The 23,933-nt window shown below is 39.9% G+C and overlaps 1 protein-coding gene across 1 annotated transcript in view; it reads right to left on the minus strand.

The window, feature by feature from the left end:
- The window catches only part of MAATS1 (MYCBP-associated, testis expressed 1), a 62,701-nt gene extending 55,806 nt beyond the window's left edge, over positions 1–6,895 (minus strand). Inside the window, exons 1-4 of the mRNA XM_006884317.1 lie at positions 6,824–6,895; positions 6,287–6,444; positions 5,091–5,174; positions 3,267–3,323 (exon numbers count right to left, since the gene is read on the minus strand). Coding sequence (XP_006884379.1) covers positions 3,267–3,323; positions 5,091–5,174; positions 6,287–6,444; positions 6,824–6,841 — 317 coding nt within the window. The 5' untranslated portion in view covers positions 6,842–6,895. The remainder of the gene's footprint in view (positions 1–3,266; positions 3,324–5,090; positions 5,175–6,286; positions 6,445–6,823) is intronic.
- Between the last annotated feature and the right edge of the window lie 17,038 nt (positions 6,896–23,933).

Consider the following 23,933-nt stretch of genomic DNA (forward strand, 5'->3'; position numbering starts at 1 on the left):
AAAAAAAAGAAAAACTGATTTGCTGTTATTAAGGAATGCTCTGGAGTCTTGTTATTGTTGTTAAGTGCTATCAAGCATGACTCATAGTGACCTTATGATCAACAGATATGAAACCTGTCCTATCCTGTGCCAACCTTACAATTTCTGCCATACTCAAGCCCATTGCTGCTGTCATTGTGTCAATTCATGTGGTTGAAGGTCTCCCTCTCCTTAGCTGTCCTTCCACCTTTCCAAGCATGATGTCTTAGGAATAGCCTCTCCTCCCAACATGCTCAAAGTATGCGAGATGAAGATTTACCATCCATGCCTTCAAAGAGCACTTAGCCTGCACATTGTCCAAGAAAGTTTGTTCTTTGGGCTGTCATTGGACTATTTGGTACTATTCTCAAACACCACAGTTCAAAGATATCCATTTCCCCCCTATTTTCCTTATTCTTTGTCCAGCTCTCAGGAGCAAAGATAGAAAAGACCATGGTCTGAATCAGGTGCTTAGTTCTAAAAGTAATATCACATCTCAGTAATTTGGAGAGGTCCCAGACTGCAGACTATCCCAAGGCAATCTGTCTCCTGGTCTCTTGACTACTAGTACCAAGTGTATTGATTGTGTATCCAAGTAAGATGAAGTCATTGATAATTTCAATCTTTTCTCCATCTGTCATGATGTTGCCTATCTGTCAAGTTGCGGGAATTTTTGTTTTCTTGACATTGAGATGCATTCTTTATTGAAGGCTGCAGTGTTTGATCCTCTGCACCAAATCCTCCTCACTTTCAGCAAGCAAGATTGTATCAGATGCATAAGGAAGATTATTGATGATTCTTTCTCCAATTGTGGTGCCACATTCTTCTTCATAGAGTCCAGCTTCTTAATTCGCTCAGCATACAGATTGAATAGATATGGGGAAAAGGTACAACCCTAACACATACCTTTTTTAAATTTTAAGTCATGTAGTGGTCCCTTGCTTTGTTTGAACAATAGCTTCTTGGTCTAGGTATAGGTTTCATATGAACACAAGTAAGTGTCCTCGGATTCCCATTCTTCTCAATGATCCTCAAAGTCAAATGCCTTTACATAGTCAATAAAATACAATTAGATATCTTTTGCCATGCTTTCAGCCAGGAACCAACTGACATCATTAGTGATATCTCTGGGACCCCAAACTCTTCTAAATCCAACTTCAACTCCTACCAGTTTCCCATGTATGTACTATTATAGTCAGTTTTTAATAACCCTCAGCAATATTTTACTTGTATGTGATATTAATGATATTATTCAGTAATTTTCACGTTGGATAATTTTTCTAAATGGGAATATGTATCTCTTACAGTCAGTTGACCAGACAGCTGTCCTCCAAATTTTCTGGCATAGATTAACGAATGAGCACATCTAGGACTGCATCTGTCATCTGAAACATGTTAATTAGTACACCATTGATTCCTGGGGCCTTACCTTTTGCCAGTGCCTTCACTGCAGCTTGAATGTCTTCTTTCCTTACCATTGCTTCTTGATCTCCTGAAATATTTCCATGTCAGCTAGGGGGTTTTTTGGTACAGTGATTCTGTGTATTCCCTCCATCTTCTTTTGATGCTTCCTGAATCATTCCAGAATTTGCCCATAGCACCTCTAAGTATTGCAACTCAAGGCTTAAATTTATTTTTCAGCTCTTTTGGCTTGAGAAATGCCAAGCGAGTTCTCCCCTTTCAGTTATCCAATTCTAAGTCTCTGTATATTATGTTTTAATAGTTTGCTTTGCCTTCTTGAGTTGCCCTTTGAAATCTTCTGTTCAGCTCATCTACGTCAGCATCTCTTCCCATTTTTTGGCTTCTTGATGCTCTATTGTAATTTTCAGAGTTTTTTTCTGACATCTATTTTGGCTTTTTCTTCCTCCTCTGTCTTTTTTAGTGGCCTTTTACTCTCTTCATGGATGATATGCTTGATGTCATCTTACAACTCACCCCATCTTCAACCATTATTCAATGCTTCAAATCTATTCTTAGATGATTTTTTTAGGTGGGATAGACTCAATATCTTTTTTGTTGTTGTTATTCTCATGGACTTGTTTTCATTTTCTTTGGTCTCAATTTGAACTTGCACATAAGTAAAAATATTCATAAAATGATCAAAAAGATAGATCTCTTTTTTTAATTCTCAGATTTCTGAGGGATAGAAATTTTTAAATAGAAATTTACTTAGGCATGAATTTTCAGGTAGCTATTTTATAAATATTTGTTATTGCTGTTGTGTTTCCTTCAGATTACAGTCAGCCCATAGCTGATGTGTCAGTGTGTTTTCCAGAGAGAGTAAGTCACATGGGAGGAGACTGCTCATCTTTCTCCCACAAGAGCAGCTGGTGAATCATAACTCATAACTTTGCATTGGCAGTACAATCACTAGGTATACAGTGGTATTAAAAGGGGTTTCTCATGACATATGGATAATATCACTCACAACTTTGTACTTCACGATGGAACTTGAAATTGTCTTTTTAACTATGAAGGTAACACCATTCTTCCTGTGCTTTCCTTCCTGGCATAGTATACCTATGACACATCAGCTATGGGCCGACTGTAATTTGAAGGAAACATAACAACAATAACAAATATTTATAAAACAGCTATCTGCAAATTCAGGCTTAAGTAAATATCTATTTAGAAATTTCTATCCCTCAGAAATCTGGGAATTTAAAAAAAAGATATCTATCTTTTTTATCATTTTACGAATGCTTTGTAATTTTTTTTTGTTCTAAATGTTATTTTAACATAAGAAAGAATGTGGGGGGCAGGGAAGGATTTTTAAGGGGATCCTGTAGCTTTGATGTCTCAAATGACAAGTGAAGGCTGGAGAACTATACATTTATCTGAGTTTCAGCCTTTGATAGAAATCATGTTTTACTTATCTTTGTATTCAACACTGCCTTGAGTAGATTAGATGATTAATAAGTTACACCATCTTAGCATCTGAAAAACACTTCATGGGGGATTCATTATCATGATAAAATATTGAAGAACTGTATGTTTCAGGGTAGCAAGAGAAGGTGTTTAAACAATTTTTACACTATATTTTATTACAACACATAAAAGCACACTTTGTATCACAAGTGCGTATATATCCCAAGAAGATTTCATAATCTTCTTTTTTAAGATTTCATAACATATGATTTGTGACCCATAGTTAGAAAAATGCTGGTTTAGGTAACTATGTTCTAGAATCAAATAGGAAACAAACAATAAAAAAAATTAGAAAATAGTTTTTAATAATAGTTACTTACTTGGGTATTGAAAAGACGACGTTGAATGGTACTTGTTTAAAACCCTGCAGGAAAGGTCTGTGGGAAGAAAAAGACAGGACTGGAGAATTTTCCACTGGGTGCACACTGAAGTTCTTTTCATCTCTAATATTCATCCTTTATAATCAGTGAGTTTGATTATTTCACATATCAGCAATTATCAAACGTTAGAATACCCAGTGTAGAGGATACACTTGTTCAAAGCACCAATTCAGCTATGCCATTATGCTTAACCAGTCCAGTGGTTTCATTAACAGTCTTAATAGCATTTTAAATGTATTCTAAATTAAAAAATGGCAGATGATTACTTAATGAGAATTCATGATTCTCTTGGGTGAGTTTTCTGACACATTCCAGAATAAAGAAAGAAAAAACATGAGATTCGTCACACTTGACATGGCAGTGTAAAAATAATGGAAAGAATACCAAATTTAGAGTAAGAACTCCAGGTTCTTCTGTTGCCTTAAATACTGTTTGTTTGAATCTGGTCAAGTCATTCAAATTTGGTCAAACTGTATTTTCATTTCTGCATTACCTACTACCTCACATGACTTTTGTAAATATGAAAGCAACACTTTACAATGTAATAAACACACAATTTAAAAAAAGATCAGGCCCAATAAAGTCAGTAGATACAGATGAGGGTAGAAGTATTTGCATTTTAAGTAAAACTCTAGTGTTTTATTTCTATTTTTTTTTAATTATTATTAAATTTTATTAGTTTCAATGAACATTCACAGGGATTCTGGGCTTTCACTCCTTCATTGCCGCACCATTCTCTCCACCCTCCTCCCCAGTTTGTTCTTCTTCCCCGCCATCCGAATGTCTGTTTTAATTGTCCAATTGCCACAGTAAAACTCTAGTTTTACCTGTAGATGGTAAGGATGTCACACTGAAATTCAGCTGGCGGTTATTTCCCAAGTTCCCTGAGATATTCTGAAATTCTCTATGATTTCATTTAAAACCTCCTACAAAAGAATCTATGGTATTTTAGAGAGAGATGATATTTCATGTTTTAACATTTCTCTGAAATATTCTGATTCATAAAATATCCAGAAGAGGTTTCTTATAAGTAATAATGTGGATTACAAATTTACTTCCTCGAGGAAGCTTATGTAGCTGTGGCATCCAGCAACTGGCTCAGTGTGTCAGAACTGATGAGGCTGGCACAGGATAGGGCAGGGTTCAGATCTGCTGTTCACAGGGTCGCAATGATTTGTGCTTGACTTGATGGCACCTAACAGCAACAACTATGGTAAGATCTATAAGAAAACACCCATCTTCATTTTAATAAAGTGCATGGTCATCACGTGAGTATTAATTACAAATTAAGCAGAAGACTCTCCTGGCCTTGCTGGTTTTGACAGCATTCAAAGAGACCACTTGCTCACTAATAATTTCTGTCCACTTTCCACCTTCTAACAATTTTACCTGCCCTGTAAATGCCATGACACCTCTGCTCTCTCTCCCTTCATTTGGTGACTTCAATTTGTTTTCAAATATGCATTATCATGCACAATCAGAACCTCTAAAGTCAGACAAATCTAGTTGAAATCCCAGCTCTCCCACTTGCCAGCTGTGTGACTTGGAGCAATTATCTCTCTCCCTGGGTGTCAGTTACTTCCTGGTAGAATGAGAAGAAAGATCTATTTTTCCTATTATAAAAAGTACATGATATGTGTGTAAACCACTTAAAATGGCACCTGATAAATTGAAAGCACTTTTAAAAAATGGTATTTATTATCAGTATAGTAAAATTATTCTCTAATAAAACCAGGGTTCATGTACATTATAATTACTTTCTACCTTTCAAAATATTTATAGCGATTCCTTCCAGTAACTTCAGGATCTTCATAAACTTCTTTAGGCATCTGAAAAGAAGGGTCACATCTAAAATGAAGCAGGAAAACATTATTCAAGTTTAAGACAACAGTTCCACTTGTAATTTCTACTAGCTACTTCTAGGTTTATAAAACCAAAAACTGCTCTCAAGGCGACTCTGACTTGGTGACCCTCTATTAGTTATCCAAGGCTAAACAGCTTTACCGGAAGAGACTGACCATCTTTCTTCCAAAGAGTTGACCTCTGGTTAGCAATATAACTCTTAATGTACTGAGACACCAAGACTCCTTATGTCTACAAAATAGGAGGTATCCGGGTATTACATTCTAAGAACAAAGTCCTCTCCAACATGCAGTTACTGTCCTACATGTTGGACCAGATATGATCACTTTCCCCAAAACCAAGAACTACTAAGACGAAGGGTCAGCTGAGAAAAGAGTCAACTCCCCCAAAACCAAACCCGTTGTTGTAGAACTGAGTTCATCTTAAGAGTGCCAGAGTGGAATTGCCACATAATGTTATCAGGGCTTTGATCTTTACAGAAGCTGGTCTGGCATCTTTCTCTCATGGAAAGCCTGATGGGTTCAAACTGCCCACCTTTTGCTTAGGAGCTGCATGTTTTAACTACTGCCAAGTATGATAATGCCCCAAATTAATTAATACCTCATTAAAATAACCAAGTTTTAAAAGATAATTTTTTTTTATGCCCAGGCCTAGCAGAAGCATTAGGTCCTAAATACTTATTTTTTTTTGTATTTACTAAATGCACATTTGTAAATCATTAAAAGAATAGGGAATTCAAGAGATATGTATCTGAGGGGGGCTCTGGGTGGCAGTCTCCACAAAATCATTTGTTTGGATACTAGCAGAAATGTGCACTTGCAATTTCTAAAAGCTCAGTCATCCTGCATGTTAAGTTGCCTTTTAATACACATGTCCTTCTGACATTCATATACCATTTACTAATTACTATTTACCAATAGAAATGCTATTATCCCTGAATCAGGCTCATTTATATGAGTCAGATAAGTTGAGAAAAAGAGTTGGGGGTCCACTGGCCTAGGTATAACATCATAACTTTACAGTTTTAAATCATGCAGAATAAGCTAATAGAAATTTTTAAAAGGAAAACATGTTCTTAGCAGCTGCCAGGCACTTACGCTGCAAGTTGCTGGAGCGCTGCTCTCTGCTGTTCGTCAGCTCCTCTCCACCTCCGGTTAATGAAGGCTGGGACGGGATCATGCTTGTCCCAGTACAGACAAAATCGAGGGTAATGCCTCAGGTTACTGAACATGGATCTAAATCTGGGAATTCTTCTCTAGGTTAGGATGGGGAAGCAGCGAGGAAATGGACAAAATTACACCATTAGATTTCCTAAAGCGTCATACTTTAAACTGTAAATAATTTAAAAGGTGCAGCATAGTATTTATAGCATGTTATTGTGACTGTTTCATTGAGTTGAGTGCAATTTACAGTGGCCTTATCTGACAGAATATATATGATCCTATAAGATAGCTCCCATTAAAAATAAAGTGGTTTATAATGAGTCAATTATTCCCTATAAGTTAATTCATCCTCACACTGGGCCACTAGCAATTCTGAAGAGCACAAAATCCAGGGGAGAGCTGCAAATGATTCAGTCTGATGAAGGCAACTGGCCAGACTAAGTGGCTCATCAGTGGATGAGTTAGACTTACCAGCTTGTTTTGAGCCATGGTGGCTTTGATATTTGCCTGTGCATGGTCTCTCTCACTTGATACAATAAACAAAGGATCTGCAAAACAAGCAATAAAGTAGTATAAGGAACAGACTACCTCTCCTTCAAGGAGGTATTGCTTAACTCAGCAGCATCTATGGCCCCTCCTGTTATCTGTGAGGATTTCTTAAACCTTGTTAAAATGTGTTTCTTTTCGATGTATCCTGAAGTAAATTTATGGAATTGAGAAGGCAAAACCAACATTGTTCTCAAATGCTGTATCCTCAACATGCTCTTTTCACTTCTCTGAGCATACCTCCTTGTGGGCTTGATTGTTGTTGTTAAGTGCTGTCGAGTAGTAGACGACTCATAGCCACCCTATGAACGAATTAGCCCGGGAAATACTCCCCAAGTAAGGAGCATGTACATACGCACTAAGCCCAGATATAGTGAAAGAAGTAGTGCTTGCCTGCTCCTCTCATATTCAGTATACAGGGAAGACACCTTACCTCAGAATTGACATTACAAAAGTTCATTCTTTATTAAGAGATAACCACCACTCATCTGTCAGTTTGTCATAGTGCAGTGACTTTCCAAGGCTAAAAATCATGAGGGAGGAAATTGTGCATCTTTCTCCTGAGGAGCCACTGGTGGATGGGAATCAATGGAGACAAGTGGCCTTTGGCTTAGCGGTCCCTGTGGACTATGCCACCAGAACACCCCACAATTAAGTCAATATAAAGGAAATAAACAGACACTTCACCAAAGAAGACATTCAGATGGCCAACAAGCACATGAAGAAATGTTCAAAATCCCTAGCTCTAAGAGAGATGCAAATCAAAACAACTATGAGATATCATCATCTCACCCCAGTAAGAATAGCAAAATTTAACAGAACAGCAGGCAACAAATGCCGGCGAGGTTGTGGAGAAACTGGAACCCTTATTCACTGTTGGTGGGAGTGTAAAATGGTGCAGCCACTGTGGAAGGCAGTATGGCGCTTTCTCAAAAAGTTGCAAATAGAGATACCATTTGACCCAGTAATTCCACTACTGGGAATATATCCCAAAGAGACCATAACTGACATCTAAGCAGATATATACACACCCATGTTTATCATGGCTCTGTTCACAATAGCAAGGAGTTGGAAACAACCCAGGTGCCCGTCAACAAACGAATGCATAGAGAAGCTCTGGTATATTCACACAATGGACTACTATGCTGCATTGAAAAACAAGGAACTCATGAAATATTATGCAAAATGGGTGAGCCTGGAGGACATTACTCTGAGTGAAATATCTCAGTTGCAAAAGGACAAATAATGCATGGTGCCACTGCTATAAAATGGGACTGATAACAGGGTTGGGGTAAGACTGAGAAAACTGGATATATTGTGTATACTGCACTGAAACAGATGAGGGAATGAATAATTTAAAAGAGATATATGATAGGGTATTATGGTTATCACAAGAGTCCACAATTAAGGTTGCATAGTGGAATGTACTTGGGGTGGTGGGAGGGGTGCAGGGGGATTGTGTACCAGGGAGGGAGTGTTTCTTTTACTTTTGAAAGAAAGGAGCAAACTGGGGGGGAGGGGGGGGCTGGGCGGGGAGAGAAGTGCAGCAATGAATGAATGGAAATCCAAAATCTCTATAAATGTTCATTAAAATTATTTTTTTAAAAAAACCTTTGAAAATAAACCAGAATTTTTTTTTTAAATGAATACCCTGGCTTGATCAAGTGCAACTTAATCTTCAAGCTGAAATTGTTACTCTCCAGTATTTTGAAGATATTCCTGACAGCAACTTGACCAATGTAATATGTCTCCTGATTTTCTGAGGTATCAAGATTTTCTGATGGGTGTTGATTATTACTCAAGCAAGATTAAATAATTGACACCTTTAATCCTATTTTTGTCTATCATGATGTTGATTGTTGCCCTGTGATGAGGACCTATGTTTCGTTGGTGTTGAGATATATACATGTATATAATCCATATCTAAGGCTGTAGCTCTTCTGCAGCAAGCACTTCATGTCTTCCTCATTTTCAGCATGCCTAGTTTTGCATAACTCAGGTTGTTTATGAGTCTCCCACCAATCATCATGTCACATCTTCATGGAGCCCAGGTTTAATTATTTGCTCAGCATACAGATTGAATAGGTATGAAAGAAGGATAAATCCCTGATGCACACCTTTCCTGATTTCAAACCATGCAGTGTCACCTTCCTCCATTTGGACAACAGCTTCTTGATCCAGGTATAGATTTCTCATGAATACAATTAAATGTTCTGTGATTCCCCTTGTTCTTAAAGTTTTACATAATTTGTTATGGTCCACACAGTCAAATGCCTTTGTAAATTGAATAAAACACAAACATACATTTTTCTGGTAAAAAAAAAGTTATATATGATAGCATATTATGATTATCACAGGAATCCAGAATTAAGGTTGCATAGTGGAGTGCATTTGGGGCGGGAGGGTGGCAGGGCCGAGGTCGTATACAAACGTAGAAGTTTATCTTTTGCTTTTCAAAGAGAGGAGCAAACTGGGGGGAGAGGGGTAAAGAAAAAAAGTGCAATAATGACTGAATTAAAATCCAAAATCTCTGTAAATATTCATTAAAATTAATAAAATTAAATTTTAAAAAGGAAATTAAAATAATCACATCTGGTCTAATAAACTACGTGGAAAATGAAGAAAAGATTTAAGTTGTCCAGGATTTCATTTCACTTGGATCTACAATCAATGTCTAGGGAAACAATAGTCAAGAAATCACTAATATCTAGTGTTTACATAAAGAAAAAACAACAAAAAACAGGAAATGTTTGAAAGAGCATATACACCACTCTTTTCTGCTAGCAAAAAATAAAATAAAAAAGAAAACCCAAACAACTAGGGGTATTAGGCGATCTAGTACTTGATGTGAGAGAGAATCTAGTGACATTTGCAGAGCTTCCTAGCCTTGTGACTTTGGCTATATTTTAGTTATTTATTTTACTATGATTGACACATTCTTTCTGGTCTGCATAGGATAAATTATATGTGTTGTTAGTTTTGCTAAAATAGTCACTAATAAACTAATTCTTATTATTAAAAAAAAGAAATAAAATTATGTATTATGATGGGCAAATGTGCTGTGAAGAACCTCTCTGAAGAACTAAAGAGCCAGGATGTCATTTGATGATGAGGGTGCATCTGACTACTGGTATTTTCAATTGCCTTATATGCATATGAGCTTTGGTCAATGATGAAGAGCAAGTGATGCCTTCTTTGAATTGTGGTGTGAAGACTACGGATTATACCATAAACTACCAAAACAACCACCAGATTTGTTGTGGAAGAAGTGAAACCAGAATGCTCCTTCATCTCTTACTTGGAGCATTTTGTCAGAACAAGACTAGTCCATGGAGATGAACATCATTCCTGATAAAGGAGAGTGTCTCAAAAGGACAGATTTACATGGAGGCTGCAGCAACAGCTTTAAGCATAACTGAGATTGTGGGGATAGTTTAGGATGGAGTCATGTTTGCCCTGTTGTTTATAGGGTTACAATAAATCACAGTTGACTCGATAGTACCTAACAACAGGACGACTGAAAAAGAATGAAGGAGAGAAAGAAAAGTAGATTTAAAAATCAGAGATGTTATCTGGGAGCTAGATCACATACTGCCTTGTAGAATACCCAATGCATTTGACTTTTAATCTGAGTGAGTTGGGAACCATCACAAGGGGTTTTTTAGGCAAGGGATGATAAAATCTGAACTGTAATTTTAAAAGTTCACTGTGGCTTCCAATTTAAGAACAGACTGGAGCAAAACAATTGAAGAGGGGTGTGTATGTGTGTGTGTGTGTGGGGGGGGGGAGGCATTCCAGAAAAATGCCTCTTAGGAGGCATTCCAGAAAAGATGATGGTGTCTTATGCCAATATCTTAGGAATAGATCTGATGAAATATGCATCATCTTTCTAGGTATCTTCTTAAAAGTAGAACCATCAAAATTCACTGTTGGGTTGGAGTAGTATGAAAGAAAACAAAGAGATAAGAAGAAGTCTAAGATTTTTGGACTAATAACTGGAAGGTGGCGTTAACTGAGATGAAAGTGTGGTGCAGCCGGCTTGGGGAAAACACTTTAAAAACATGTCTAAGGGGTCAACATACACCCACATGGAGACATCAAGAAGGCAAATTGATATACAGTGTAAAAACAGGTAGGACAGCCTGGAGATGGCTATACCCAACCTCTGCTAACGCCACAAAGGAGAACTCTTCCCACCACCAACATCCACATCACAAAACCAATTCCCACGAGGTCAGACATTCCCCCACGCTCCACATATCTTTTCACTAATTCCAGTAGTAATGTTATGGCTCTACTGGGTTTGAAATCCATTGCAGTAGCTCACAGAATACAACAAATCGTACTCACAATTGAGGGGTTTTATTGTTGTTGTTGTTATGTGCCATCGAGTCGCTTGCGACTCATAGCGACCCTATCTTAACAGCCCTAAACCCTGCTCTATCCTGTGCCAATCGCACTGCCTCTGACACACCCATTCTGATCACCCCAGTCACTGAATCAATCCACCTCATAGAGGGCCTTCCCCTCCTGCGCTGTCCCTCCACCCTCCCAAGCAGGATGTCCCTCTTCAAGGACCTGTCCCTCCTTGCAACATGTCCAAAGTATGTCAGACGAAGCCCCAGAATCCTTGCCTCCAAGGAGTAGCCTGGTTTAACCCTCTCCAGGATGAATCTGTTTGTTTTCATGGCAGTTCATGGTACATTCAATACTCTTCACCAGCACCACAGCTCAAAGGCATTAATTCTCCTTCTGTCCTCCCTAGTCATTGTCCAACTCTCTGATGCATAATAAGTGATTGCAATAGGGAAGTTAAAAAGATACTATTTCAGTCAGCAACAGGATACAATTTCTCAGTGAGGACAGCTTCTGAAGCATGTTCATAATGAGGACAGCTTCTGAATCCCTTCAGCCTCCCGCCTCATGGCTTTAGGCCAGTGTTATAAAGGTCTTAGTCATGCCAATTATGGCTCTCTCCTTTAGTCTTCTAACCAACTGAAGTGTAGGCACTTGGCTCTGATTTTGTGGGGTAGCAATCCCAGGGTCAGCTCTGTCTCATGTGGGGTCTCTAGTTCTCTGCTTTGGTTGCTGCTGCTCTCCTGTAGTTCTTGCAGGTGCAAAAATAAAATCTCTGGCCCTGAAGGGCACAGCTGCATTCTCTGCCAGTGGTGAGATTTTCAAAATCTACCACTAAGTCTGTTCTATTTAGTGGCAAGACTAGCTAATCCCCTTGTGGATAGACAAACACACCCTATTCGCCTGTCCCACGCATCCATGTACTAAAGTCAAAGTCAAGCTAGCCATTTTGAACAATAAACCCTTAATACTGCAACAAGTCATGACCGAAAAGATAAATTTTATTATCATCAACCTTTAGATCTCTTTAGGTCTCCTTTTAGCTGTATCATACTACTTATTTACGTCTATGATTCAAGTTGAGAAGAGATTAAAATTACGAAAGAAGAGGGAAGATTTCATGGGCTGCAAGCTACAGGCTAGTTAATTTGAAGGCATACTGAAAGCATCTGTTAAAAGGGAAGAAAGAATATAATCTCAACAACCCCAGTACACTAGACACCAATCCAAATGCTGTTATCACCGAGCAACCACTTTTCTGAGGCTGTAAATCTTCACGGGAAGAGACTGCCCATTTTTGTCCCAGGCAGCACTCCGTAGACGTCAGTCTCCACCTCTTGTATAGCAATGCAACACATTTCACAATACTGAGAATCAGATGGGACAAAAAGTAATTTCTGCCCAGACTCTTATTTTCAGTGGTTTAAAATTTATCACTGGGTCTATGGCTACAACTATGTTGTTAATTTTATTTTTTTCACTCTGAATTTCCACATGGAAAACAAATAATAGCAAATAGTAAACCATTTCCCTCCTATTTCCCTGGTGAGAGCAAAGATATGAGGTCTTCCAAAATAATTTTTTCCAATCCACAGAAGATAATAATGAAACGCTACACAAGTTTTGTGGAAACATACATAGTTGTGATCATAATCAAGACTCAAAAGTCAGTAAAAACATAACTGAGAGGTTCAATTAATGGGAGCACCAGGTGCTACAGTTTACTTATGTTGTTGTTGTTGTGCTGGTTGTCACATTGAGTTGGCTTATGTCTACACAGGTGCTAAATGTTTTCCATGTAATACTTCACTTAATCCTCACAAAAACTCAATGAGGTTGGCACTCTGTCTCCTTTATAGAATATAGGGAACCTGAGACTCAAAGATGTTAGTAATTTAACAACTGGGAGTCAGGGCTTGACTATCAGTCTGCCTGACTACCAGGTTTATACTATTAAAAGTCATGAAAATACTAAGCAAAATTGTTCTATGAAAGGGTTCCTCAGTCAATTTACCCATATTTTAAAATAAGTTATACCATTTTAACAAGCCCAGGAAATTTCCACTATAAAATAATAATGAGACCATTCCTGGAGATTGATTCCCTTTCAACCACACAAAACAAGACAATATCGTGGGGAAATAACACCTATGAGGAATATATGTATCAGGAGAATAAATTCTACTAGATCAAAAGACCAGCATTTGCTCAAAAGCAAAGTTAAGGATGCTGGAAAGGGCAAGAAACTTGGGTGAATGGAAACAGGAAAAACCAAGGTGGAAATGTGGAAAGTGCAGATATATTGTGGGGGTTGCAACCTATGTCATGGAACAATCTAGGTATAAATTGCTGAATGAGAAACTGATTTTTCTCTGTAAACTTTCAGTTAAACCACAATAAAATATTTTTTAAAGTTTTTTCCCTTTTTTTAATTAATTATAATGAACTTTGGATTTCCATTCATTCATTGTTGCATTTTTCTCCCTGCCCACCCTCTCCTCCCAATTCACTCTTCTCTTTGAAAAGCAAAAGAAAAATTCTTTCATTGTTATACAATCCTTTCCCCCCAAGTCCACTCCACTATGCATCCTTCATTCTGGACTCCTGTCATGACTATAATACCCAATCATATATCCCTTTTAAACAGTTCTCTCTCTCATTTGTTTCAATGCAGTATACATTATTCCCTCTTTCTCAGTCTCCCCACAATCCTGATGTCAGTCTCATTTTACAACAATGGCACTATGCAATATTTGTCCACTTGTGACTGAGATATTTCACTCAGCATAATGCCCTCCAGGGTAGCCCATTTTGTGTAATATTTCATGAGTTCCTTGTTTTTCAATGCAGCATAGTAGTCCATTGTGAGAATATACCAGAGCTTCTCTATCCATTCGTTTGTTGATGGGCACTTAGGTTGTTTCCAACTCTTTGCTAATGTGAACAAAGCCATGATAAACATGGGTGTGAAAATATTTTTTAAAAATAAAAGTAGCAGAGAGGAATATTTGTACTTCACAAAATAACTAATTGCTGCATTTGAGAAGTAGGGGAGTAAAAGAAAGAATATGTTTAAAACAAAAAAGGTTTTAAAAACTAAAGTGGTTTAAAAAAAAAACCAAGCTTAAACATGTAATCACCCTTAGAATGTAAACAAAACTCACCCCCAGATTAAATTTTCAAACAATATCAGTCCAATAAATTGAACAATAATAATAGAAATGTACTCATGCCTTAGAATAAACCACACAAGCTAAAAAGGGCAGCATTTGCCTTAGGAATAAAGTTCAGAAAGCAAAAAAGGAGCGCAAGAGAAGGACAAGTGGAAATGAGAATCATAGGTAAGAAGCAGGAAGAGTGTGCTTACAGTTCTTGTAATCGTCAATGCAATCATTCAATCAATAAGCATCGATGAAGCACCTAGCCTAAGGATCAGCACTAGGATAGGTCTTGAGGAGACGACAAAAATATATAGAACAAGAACTTAGGGAATGAAAGAAATGTATCAAATCACCAGTTTCTCTGCTGGAGAAGGATGAGCACTCTACTCCTGCGTGATTTACTGCCTTGGAAAACCTGAGAGAAGGTCAGCTACTGATGCAATTGGCTCCAATTCTGTAATATCAATAACAACATGGTCTAGATGGACTGTCAGGGCACTAAAAGAAACTGCAATTGAGCTGGACGGTAAAGAGGGTGATAAAAGCAGCCTGGGTATGCATGTCTCTTTTGCTGGGCCAGGATGGTGGTGTGTCTGGGTTCTCACTAGGACTGTGAAATATAGTTTGGAAGTGCGCTAGAATTGGTGAAGAGTCCATATGTTGCAATATGCTGTAGTAATGGCCTTCAGCATTCTGCTGGTATATTGTTGCTGAGTATCATAGAGTTGAAAACATCTGACCCTCCAGAGGGTTTTTCCAAGACAATACATCACATGGGAGGAGACTGCCCATTTACCTCCCTTGGAGCAGCTGGTGGATTAGAACTGTGTACCTCTGGGCTGGTGATACTGCTCTTTACCACTAAGCCACCAGTGCTGCCTTTCTGTTCATACTGTACCTTTGGGAAAGAAACCAAAACCATTCCAAATTTAAATGTCATCAGATTTCATTTCAAAAATGGAATTTATTTGTGTAAAGTAACATAAAGAATGGTTGACCTTTTAATTAGAATACTGAGTAAGAGAAATTTTCCAGCTGCTTCTCTTTATTTTTTCTGGTGGCAGAAAAATATTGTATCAATGTTCAAATAAATTATAATTAATGGTCAAATAAATAAGTAGGATTTACCCATTTTACACTGAAAGATTTTGAATTCACTTATAGCTGACCCTCCAATGGGTTTTCATAGGCTGTTAATTTCACGGGAGGGGATTGCTCATCCTTCTCTCACCGACTAGCTAGTGGCTTTGAACCACGTGCCTTCAGGATTGGAGTGCAATTTCTTACCACTAGACCACCAGAGCTGCCTAAACTCAAAGAATTTAATGTCTGTAATAATCAACATCATTATTGCTACCACAATATTACATTCTGCAGAAGTCTTCATTTGTCAGATACCAAGTTTTAGCGAGGTAAATGATAGGGAAAAAAATTGGAAAATTAGTCAAGTTCTTTTCACTGTGATTTGGTGAAGATAAAAGTTTTACTGAATAAAAAAAAAGTTTGAGGTTTTAATGGCATCAAAGAAAGCAACTGATCTAATTTTAAAACAATGCTCTGGTAGAGATAGGTAAATTTATTAGGAAAAACAAAGGTGAGAAAGACTGGCTCTTTTTAATGAAGAATATCAGGCATAGGGTAGCTCCATGGAAGAGGGTATATTGCTGATGATCATACGAGTATTTAATGCAGTTTCAACACTAATTCCATGTTGAGTGACTCTCCAAGCCTGCAAACCATGCCTTACTTTTTTGGATACCGTATGGATTGAGGCTCAATGTCTAGAAGACAAAGATTCTCACCACTGGACCAACTGGCAGCATCAGGATGGATGGTGTAGAGATTGAGATTGTACACAGCTTTAGTTTGCTTGGCTCTGTAGTCAACAGTCTTGGCACCAGCAGCCAGGAAATTAAAAGGTGTATTTGCCATGGGAAAGTCTGTTGTTAGGGACCTCTCTAAAGTACTGAAGAGCAATGGTGTCTCTCTGGAGACTAAGGTGCATCTGATACAGGCCATGGTCTTCGCAATCACTTGTTATGCATCAGAAAGTTGGACAATGACCAAGGAGGATAGAAGGAGAATTGATGCCTTTGAGCTGTGGTGCTGGAGAAGAGTAGTGAATGTACCATGAACTGCTAGGAAAATAGATTCATCCTGGAAAGGGTTAAAACCGGGTGGCTCCTTGGAGGCAAGGATTCTAGGGCTCCGTCTAACATACTTTGGACATGTTGTGAGGAGAGACCGGTCCTTGGAGAAGGACATCATGCTTGGGAGGGTGGAGGGACAGCGCAGGAGGGGAAGACCCTCTATGAGGTGGATTGATTCAGTGACTGGGTAATCGGGATGGGGGTGTCAGAGACAGTGCGATTGGCACAGGACAGAGCAGAGTTTAGAGCTGTTGTACATAGGGTCGCTATGAGTCGCAAGTAACTTGACTGGCACATAACAACAACAAGCTCTGGGAAAGGTTTCAGGAGCGTGGCTCTGGGCTATGCAAATTGGCAGCACAGGGAGCAAAGTTAAGGCGGCTCCAAGAAGCTTTGCTGCAATCCTAAAGGCAGGAGGGTTCGAATTCACCAGCTGCTCCGCGGGAGAAAAATGGGCCATCTCCTCCCTGTGATTTACTGCCTCCGAAAACCCGCCGGTGGGACTATTAGGGGTCGATTCTTTGAAGGCACACAACCATAACAAACAAGGCAGCTTACAAATCCAGAGTGGATCTGTGCTTGGAACATGCTCCAGATCGAGCAGCTACCAGGAGAGTTCCGAACGCCCCTGATCTACAGAGGACAACCACAGGCTAAGGGTCTGTCCAGAGGCTCGTCCTTTCGCTTTCCACTCCCACTATCTCACCCACAAAAGGCCACCCAAGAGGGAGGTCGGCCCTTACCGTACAGGAAATCATAGACTCGATTGGGAGTTTTGCCCCTGAGTTCCAACATAATCCTGGTCCGGGTTTTAGACACCGGAGGCTTGGCTTGGGGCTCCTCGATGGTCACTGTACGGCTCACGGTGTCCCCTACGAGGCTCATGGTGTCCCCTTTCAGGCCTGTTCAGCACCAACAAAGTAGAGAACTCCGCTGTGGCTGCACCGTAGCCATGGTAACCGCGGGCAGGAGCATGGGGTAAGAGGCGGGGCGAGTGTGTGGGGCGGGGCTTTAAGGGGTGGGACTATTCTAGAGGGGCGGGGCTCTGAGAGAAAAGGGCGGTGCAGAATGTGCAGAGGAAAAGCAAAGGGAGCAAAAGGGAAAGGGGGTATAGGTAAGAAAATGGGAACGGATGTGAGGAAAAGGGGAACTGTGTTAAGTACCGTCGAGTCTCCTGCTACTCTATATGTACAGCAGCTCTGAACCCTGCTCTATCCTGAGCCAACCTTAGTGTTTCTGACGCGCCTACCCCCATTACCCCAGACACTGAATCAATCCATCTCATCCAGGGTCTTCTTCTCTTGCGCTGTCCCTCCACCTCCCAAGCATGACGCCCCTCTCCAAGGACTGATCCCGCCTTGCAACATGTCCAGAGGATGTCAGACGAAGCGTCAGAATCCTTGCCTCCAAGGAGCAGCCTGGCTTCACCCTCTCCAGGACAAACTTGTTTTTGTTCTCCTAGCAGTCCATGGTATATTCAACACTCTTCTCCAGCACCACAGCTCAAAGGCATCAGTTCTTCTATCGTACCTAGTCATTGTCAGGCTTGCTGATGCATAACACATAATTGTGAAGACCATGGCCTCGATCAGGCATACCTTAGTCTCCAGACTGACATCGTTGCTCTTCAGTACTCTGGAGGTATCATGACAGCAGACATTCCCAATGCAATTTGTCTTTTGATTTCCTAGCTGCTGATCCCAAAAGTGTTGATTGTGGAACCAAGCAAACTAAAGGTGTTAACAATCTTAATCTCTTTACCATCTATCATGATGCTGCTAAGCAGCCCAGTGGTGAGAATCTTTCCTTTCTTTATGCTGACCTTCAACCTATATTGAAGGCTGCAGTCATTGACCTTCTGCAGCAAGTGCTTCAGGCCCTTCTCACTTTCAGCAAGCAGAGTTGTGTCATCAGCATAACACAAGTTGTTGGTGAATCTTCCTCCAATTCTGATGCCACATTCCTCCTCATATAGCTCAGCGTCATGGGTGATCTATTCTGCTTATAGATTGAAAAGGTATGGAAACAGAATACAGCCCTGGCAGACACCCTTCCTTGTTTTGAACCATGCAGTGTTTCCTTGCTCTGTTCTGAGGACTGCCCCCTGGTCCAAGTATAGGTTTCACATAAGCACAATCAAGTGTTCTGGGATTCCCATTCTTCTCAGAGTCAGCCACAGTTAGTTGTGATCCACACAGTCAAATGCCTTTGTGTAGTCAATGAAACATAGATAGACATTTCTCTGGGACTCCATGCTTTCAGGCAAGAGCCATCTAACATTAGCTATAATATCCCTTTAATATAAAGTTCTGTGGCCTCTTCTAAATGCAGTCCACACATCTGATTGGGATGGAGAAGAGAAAGATGTAAGGAAAACTCTAGAGAAGGAGAGGGGGAGGAAAGCTACAACTTTGCTACGTTCTTGTGACTTTCCAGCTACCCTCTGGTGGCCTAGTGGTAAGGAGTTGTGCTGCCTACCAAAGTCACACAGTTCAAATCTACTAGTTGCTCCTTGGGAAAAAGCCAGTCTCCCCTTGTGCAATTCACTGCCTCTGAAAACCCAATGAAGGGTCAACTATGAGTCAGTTCCAACTGGATGATACATAACAGCAACAATAGAGGAACAGCATCTGAGATGAGAGTAAAAGGCCACTCCAGCATGTTAATCCATTATGACCCTTATTCTGTCTACTTTTTAAGTTGCCCTATTAGGCTAGTTTGTCAGGTCCCATTAACTTGAATCCTTATTCTTTCTGCTGCTTAAATAGCCCCACTAGACTTGTTTTGGGGAAACAGAGTTGGCTTGTACTCATCTTGGCCCCAGATCTGAACCTTGCTCTATCCTGAGCCATCAGGTCTCTGATAGGTTCAGGCTCCTCAGTCCACCTTGTTGAGGCTAATAAGCACATCTTTGATGAGATCAGGGCCTGACACTCTCTTTCAGGACACGCTTGTAGTTTTAATTTATTGCCTCTACTTGAGAATGGTGCAAACCACACATGTACTTTGTCACCTGCAAAGCTTTACCTGGAATGTCTTTGCTTAGAATGCTTTTTTCTTCAACTAACTTAGATCATTCAAAACTCTGCCTTACCTGTTTCTCTATGAAGTTTTTCTGAAATCTTTCAAGTAGAGGAAGGATTCTTTTAATACTGTTGTTGTTATGTTTTATCAAGTCACAAACAATGCACAGCTGACCCTCCAGAGGGTTTTCCCATAAGAGGAGACTGCCCATCTTTCTCCTGTGAAGGAACTAGTGGATTTGAGCTGTGTGCCTTTGGGCTGGTAGCACAATTCTTTACCATTAGGTCACCAGAAACCCCCATTTCGGTGCTGGGGAAACATTAATTACCTTGTCTTGATAATCATTTTCCACTCACAACTGTAAGGTCTTGAAGACAATGACCTTTACATGGCTTTTTTGTATCTCTGGAGTACCTAGTAGAGAAAAGCTTAATGATTATTAAATTAATATATCCACCCATTTAATCAACATACTTGTCCTCTTGGTGCTATAGTCCATAGGGAGTTGTGCTGCTAACCCGAAGACCTAATTTCTCTGGCACTTCTAATTGAAAGACCTAATTTCTCTAATATTTCTAATTCATCAGCTGAATGGAGAAAGATGGCCAACCTCCTCCTATACAATTTAAAGCAGCCAAAAATTCACAATTCACTGGTGGGTCACCAATGAGTTGGTTCACATTCAAAGCTAGTGAGTTGAGTTTTGAGGTCTTGGGTTGTTTTTTTTTTTTACTAGAAAAGATTGCTGTTTCCTATAAAAATTGTTTTTCTGTAAAGATTATTGTGGTCATTGTTAGGTGCCATAGAGTTCAACTCATAGCAATCCTATAAACAACAGATCTGACCCTAGCCATGCCTGCACCGTGCTGATGACCCCCAATATGCCCAAGACCACTGCTGCAGTCCCTGAGTCAATCAGGCTAAGAAATCCTGGGCTGTAGCAATCTGTCCTATCAGGCCGCTCGAAGTTGGAATTTACTCCCAGTACAAAATTTTGTAATACATTTTTAAGATTCTGAAATTATTTTCTCAGCTGATAACAAAGAGAAAATAATAACATGCAGTGCTGCAATGGTCTAATAATATTCTTGTGTCTATTAATATAGTTACATTCCTCAGGACATTTCAGTTGTTCTTCCTTCTTTTCAGAATCAACCTGGATCTTCTCCTTTTCATCATTTTAGGTCTCAATCAAATATCATCTCAGAGAAAACTTTTCCTCATTCTATCAGGTATGTGTCTGAAGTATTTCTTCCCGCTTTCATAAACACATCTGAAGATGCTATTACACCAGCTTGGTTTCTTTTTATATAACACTGAAATTGTATTTATGTCCTTACTTATTATATATTCTCCAGCTAGAATATAAGCTAACCACTCTGCTGTGGGACAATCCTGAATTATGGAGACCCTATAGGAAAGCATAAAATGACTCAGAAACAAGCACCTTTCTCCAGAACTGCCTCAGACAGAAATCCTCCCCTAAAGCTGATACCTAGGATTCACACTTAAAGCCTTCTACACTCATGAGAGACCGGCATCAACATGAGGAGCAAGACACCACAGAAATGACTTGAGGTCTGAGCCATCACATCAAGAGAGGTGGGCACTGGCCAGGCTAGGCAGGAGGGTGGAAGGGGATGCTGGTGGACCTGGGGAAAGGGATGGGACCAAGACACGCGTCAAAGCGGGGACCTACACTGAGTATGTTGGTTACTTTAGAAATGGAAAGTGTTTTTCATTTGCTCCTTTTGGGAAAATGTTTATCTGTCAGATATTGTTCTAAAGCTAAGTATCCAAATTAGGACAGACTAGGAGGAAAGATTGGCATCCACTTCCAAATATAGCAGGCCTTTGGAAATCCTATGAAGAGTAGAGAGCACACATAGACTAACAGACATGGCAACGGAGGCTGAGCCCCGAAATTTGGAAATACAAAAGAGGAGGAATAGTTGTAAGCAGGCACGAATGACTGGAAAGTGGAATGTGAGAAGCATGAATGTAGGAAAACTGGCCATTGTTAAGAAAGAAATGGAACATATAAATATTGATGTATTAGGCATTGGCAAAATTAGATGGATTAGCAGGGAGCAGTTTGAATCAGATAATCATGTGATTTACTATGCCAGCTATGAAAATATGAGGAAAAATGGGGTTGCATTCATAGTTTAAAAAGGCCATTTTTAGATCTATCTTGAAATGCAATGTTTTAAGTGACAGGATAATGTCCACACATGTACAAAATGACCGGTTAATACCACTATCATTGAAATATATGCACCAAAATCCAGAGCCAAAGACGAGGAAAGAGATGATTTCTACTGATTACTGCAGTCTGAAATAATTTGAACATGAAGCCAAGATGCATTAATAATAATGGGTGACTGGAATGCAAAAGTTGTGAACAAGGAAAAAGACAGAAACAAGGCTGGAGATGGAATGATAGAATTTTATACAATGATTTATTCACTGAAAATACTTTTTATAAGAAACAGTGAGTAGGAATCAAACGGATTGCATTTGTGAAAAGAATTGTTAGAGATGCTCAATATCACCTGTGAAAACTAGACCAGGTGCTGATTGTGGAACAGATCATCAATTACTCATATACCAAATGCTGAGGAAAATTAAGTCAAATTCATAAAAACTGCAATTTTACCTTGAGTCTATCCCACTTGAATTAAAAAAACCTCATTTCATAAACAGGTTTGGGGCCTTGAAAAATGAAGAAAAACCAGATAAGTTGTGGAAGGTTATCAAGAACATCATCCATGAAAAATGCAGTTATTACTAAGAAAGAGGAAGAAGAAAAGAAGGAGAAAGATGTTGGAAGAGACTCTGAATATTGCCTTAGTGTGCCAAGAAGCCAAAGCAAAGGGAAGAAAGCAGGAAGTTAAGGAGCTAAACAGAAGATTTCAAAGGAAAGCTCAAGAAGACAAATGTAGATAGTATAATGAAATGTGCGAAGAGCTGGAATCAGAAAATTCAAAGGGCTGAATTTGCTCAGCCTTTCTTTTTTTCCCTCTTTCTTTTTTTTGTGTGGGTTTTTTGTTGTTGTTGTTGTTATTGTTTTGTTGTTTGTTGCTCGACTTTTTTTTCCAGTTAAAATTAATAAAAATATTTTATTGAATTTCAGTAACTTGGTACTTTTTCTGTTAAAATTTCAAATCTTTGCACACAAATCATTACTGTACTTCCTAGAATAGTGTAAGTTAGGAGTTCCAGATTGTTACTTACATCCTGTGTCACACAGTACAGAAACCCCAAGCCCTGTGCCGCCCACCCACCCCCTCTGACCATAACTACCAACTACTGTTAGACTAGCAGAGAACAGTGACGGAAGTAGCAGGCATTCAAGGAGCTCCACTGTCCCCGCGCATACTCTCCTGAACCCAGAGGAGTCCAGAAGTCTTCCCGCGGGCGCTGTAGGCGCAGCACGTGATCTGCTTCTGCTGAGTGTCCCTTCTATTACCATCTAGTGCCGGCCAGAGCTGTGCAAGTGAAGGTTCTATTCCCTGCGGGAGCTCAGGAGTTTGGCAAGGGCCAGAGCGAAGGTGCCTTGGGCACTGAGAAGAATGGAACCCGTGGAGAGCAGGGAGCTCCCAGGATAGGCACCTGCATCCAGAGCCGAGTGGGGCACTGACACAGCCCGAGTGCTCAGCAGCTGCTTCCTGGTGTCCCGGAGGGATTCTCTGGGTCCTGAGGGCTCAACTCCAAATGCAAAGCAGTACCTTGGGGCTGGAGACCTTGGCTGTGATTCCTGCAAACCCACAGTGGGGCTGGGCAGACAGACCCTCAGGCTGCAGCAAGGATGATGAACTTGGAGCAAAGCTCACCCCATTCCCTACATGACCCGAGATTCTCTCATAGACAACCCGTACAAGCCAGCTCCAGCTCAGACTCACCGTCCTCTGGGTCCTCCCAACTTCCTGGAGAGCGGTGTCCAGGGACTGTGCAGGTAGCTTCTGAAGGTGTCCTATCCACCCCTGCCTGGGGAGGTCGAGAGCCCTGGATAGCCCAATCTCGGGAGGTAGGGTCAAACTGCCAACTTTGTCAACAGGTAACAATGGCAACCCCAGGCATCCGTTGCTCGACATTTCTTAAGCTGAAGTAACTGAAGAACAAATTCAAGCCACGAGTTGCAATGCTTGAGGATGCTATGGGCAGAATATTGAATGATCCAGGAAACATTAAAAAGAGATGGGAAGAGTATACAATACCAAGAAAAAAAATAAATAAAAATTAGCGAACAGAGAAGAATTTAAAGAAACAACATATGACCAAGAGGCAATTGTAATGGAGGAGGAAGTTCAAGCGGCTCTGAAGAGAAAGAAAAGAGAAAGA

The sequence above is a fragment of the Elephantulus edwardii genome, unplaced genomic scaffold (genome assembly GCF_000299155.1).
Source record: "Elephantulus edwardii isolate Elephantulus edwardi_28Jun2011 unplaced genomic scaffold, EleEdw1.0 scaffold00032, whole genome shotgun sequence".
NCBI lineage: Eukaryota > Metazoa > Chordata > Mammalia > Macroscelidea > Macroscelididae > Elephantulus > Elephantulus edwardii.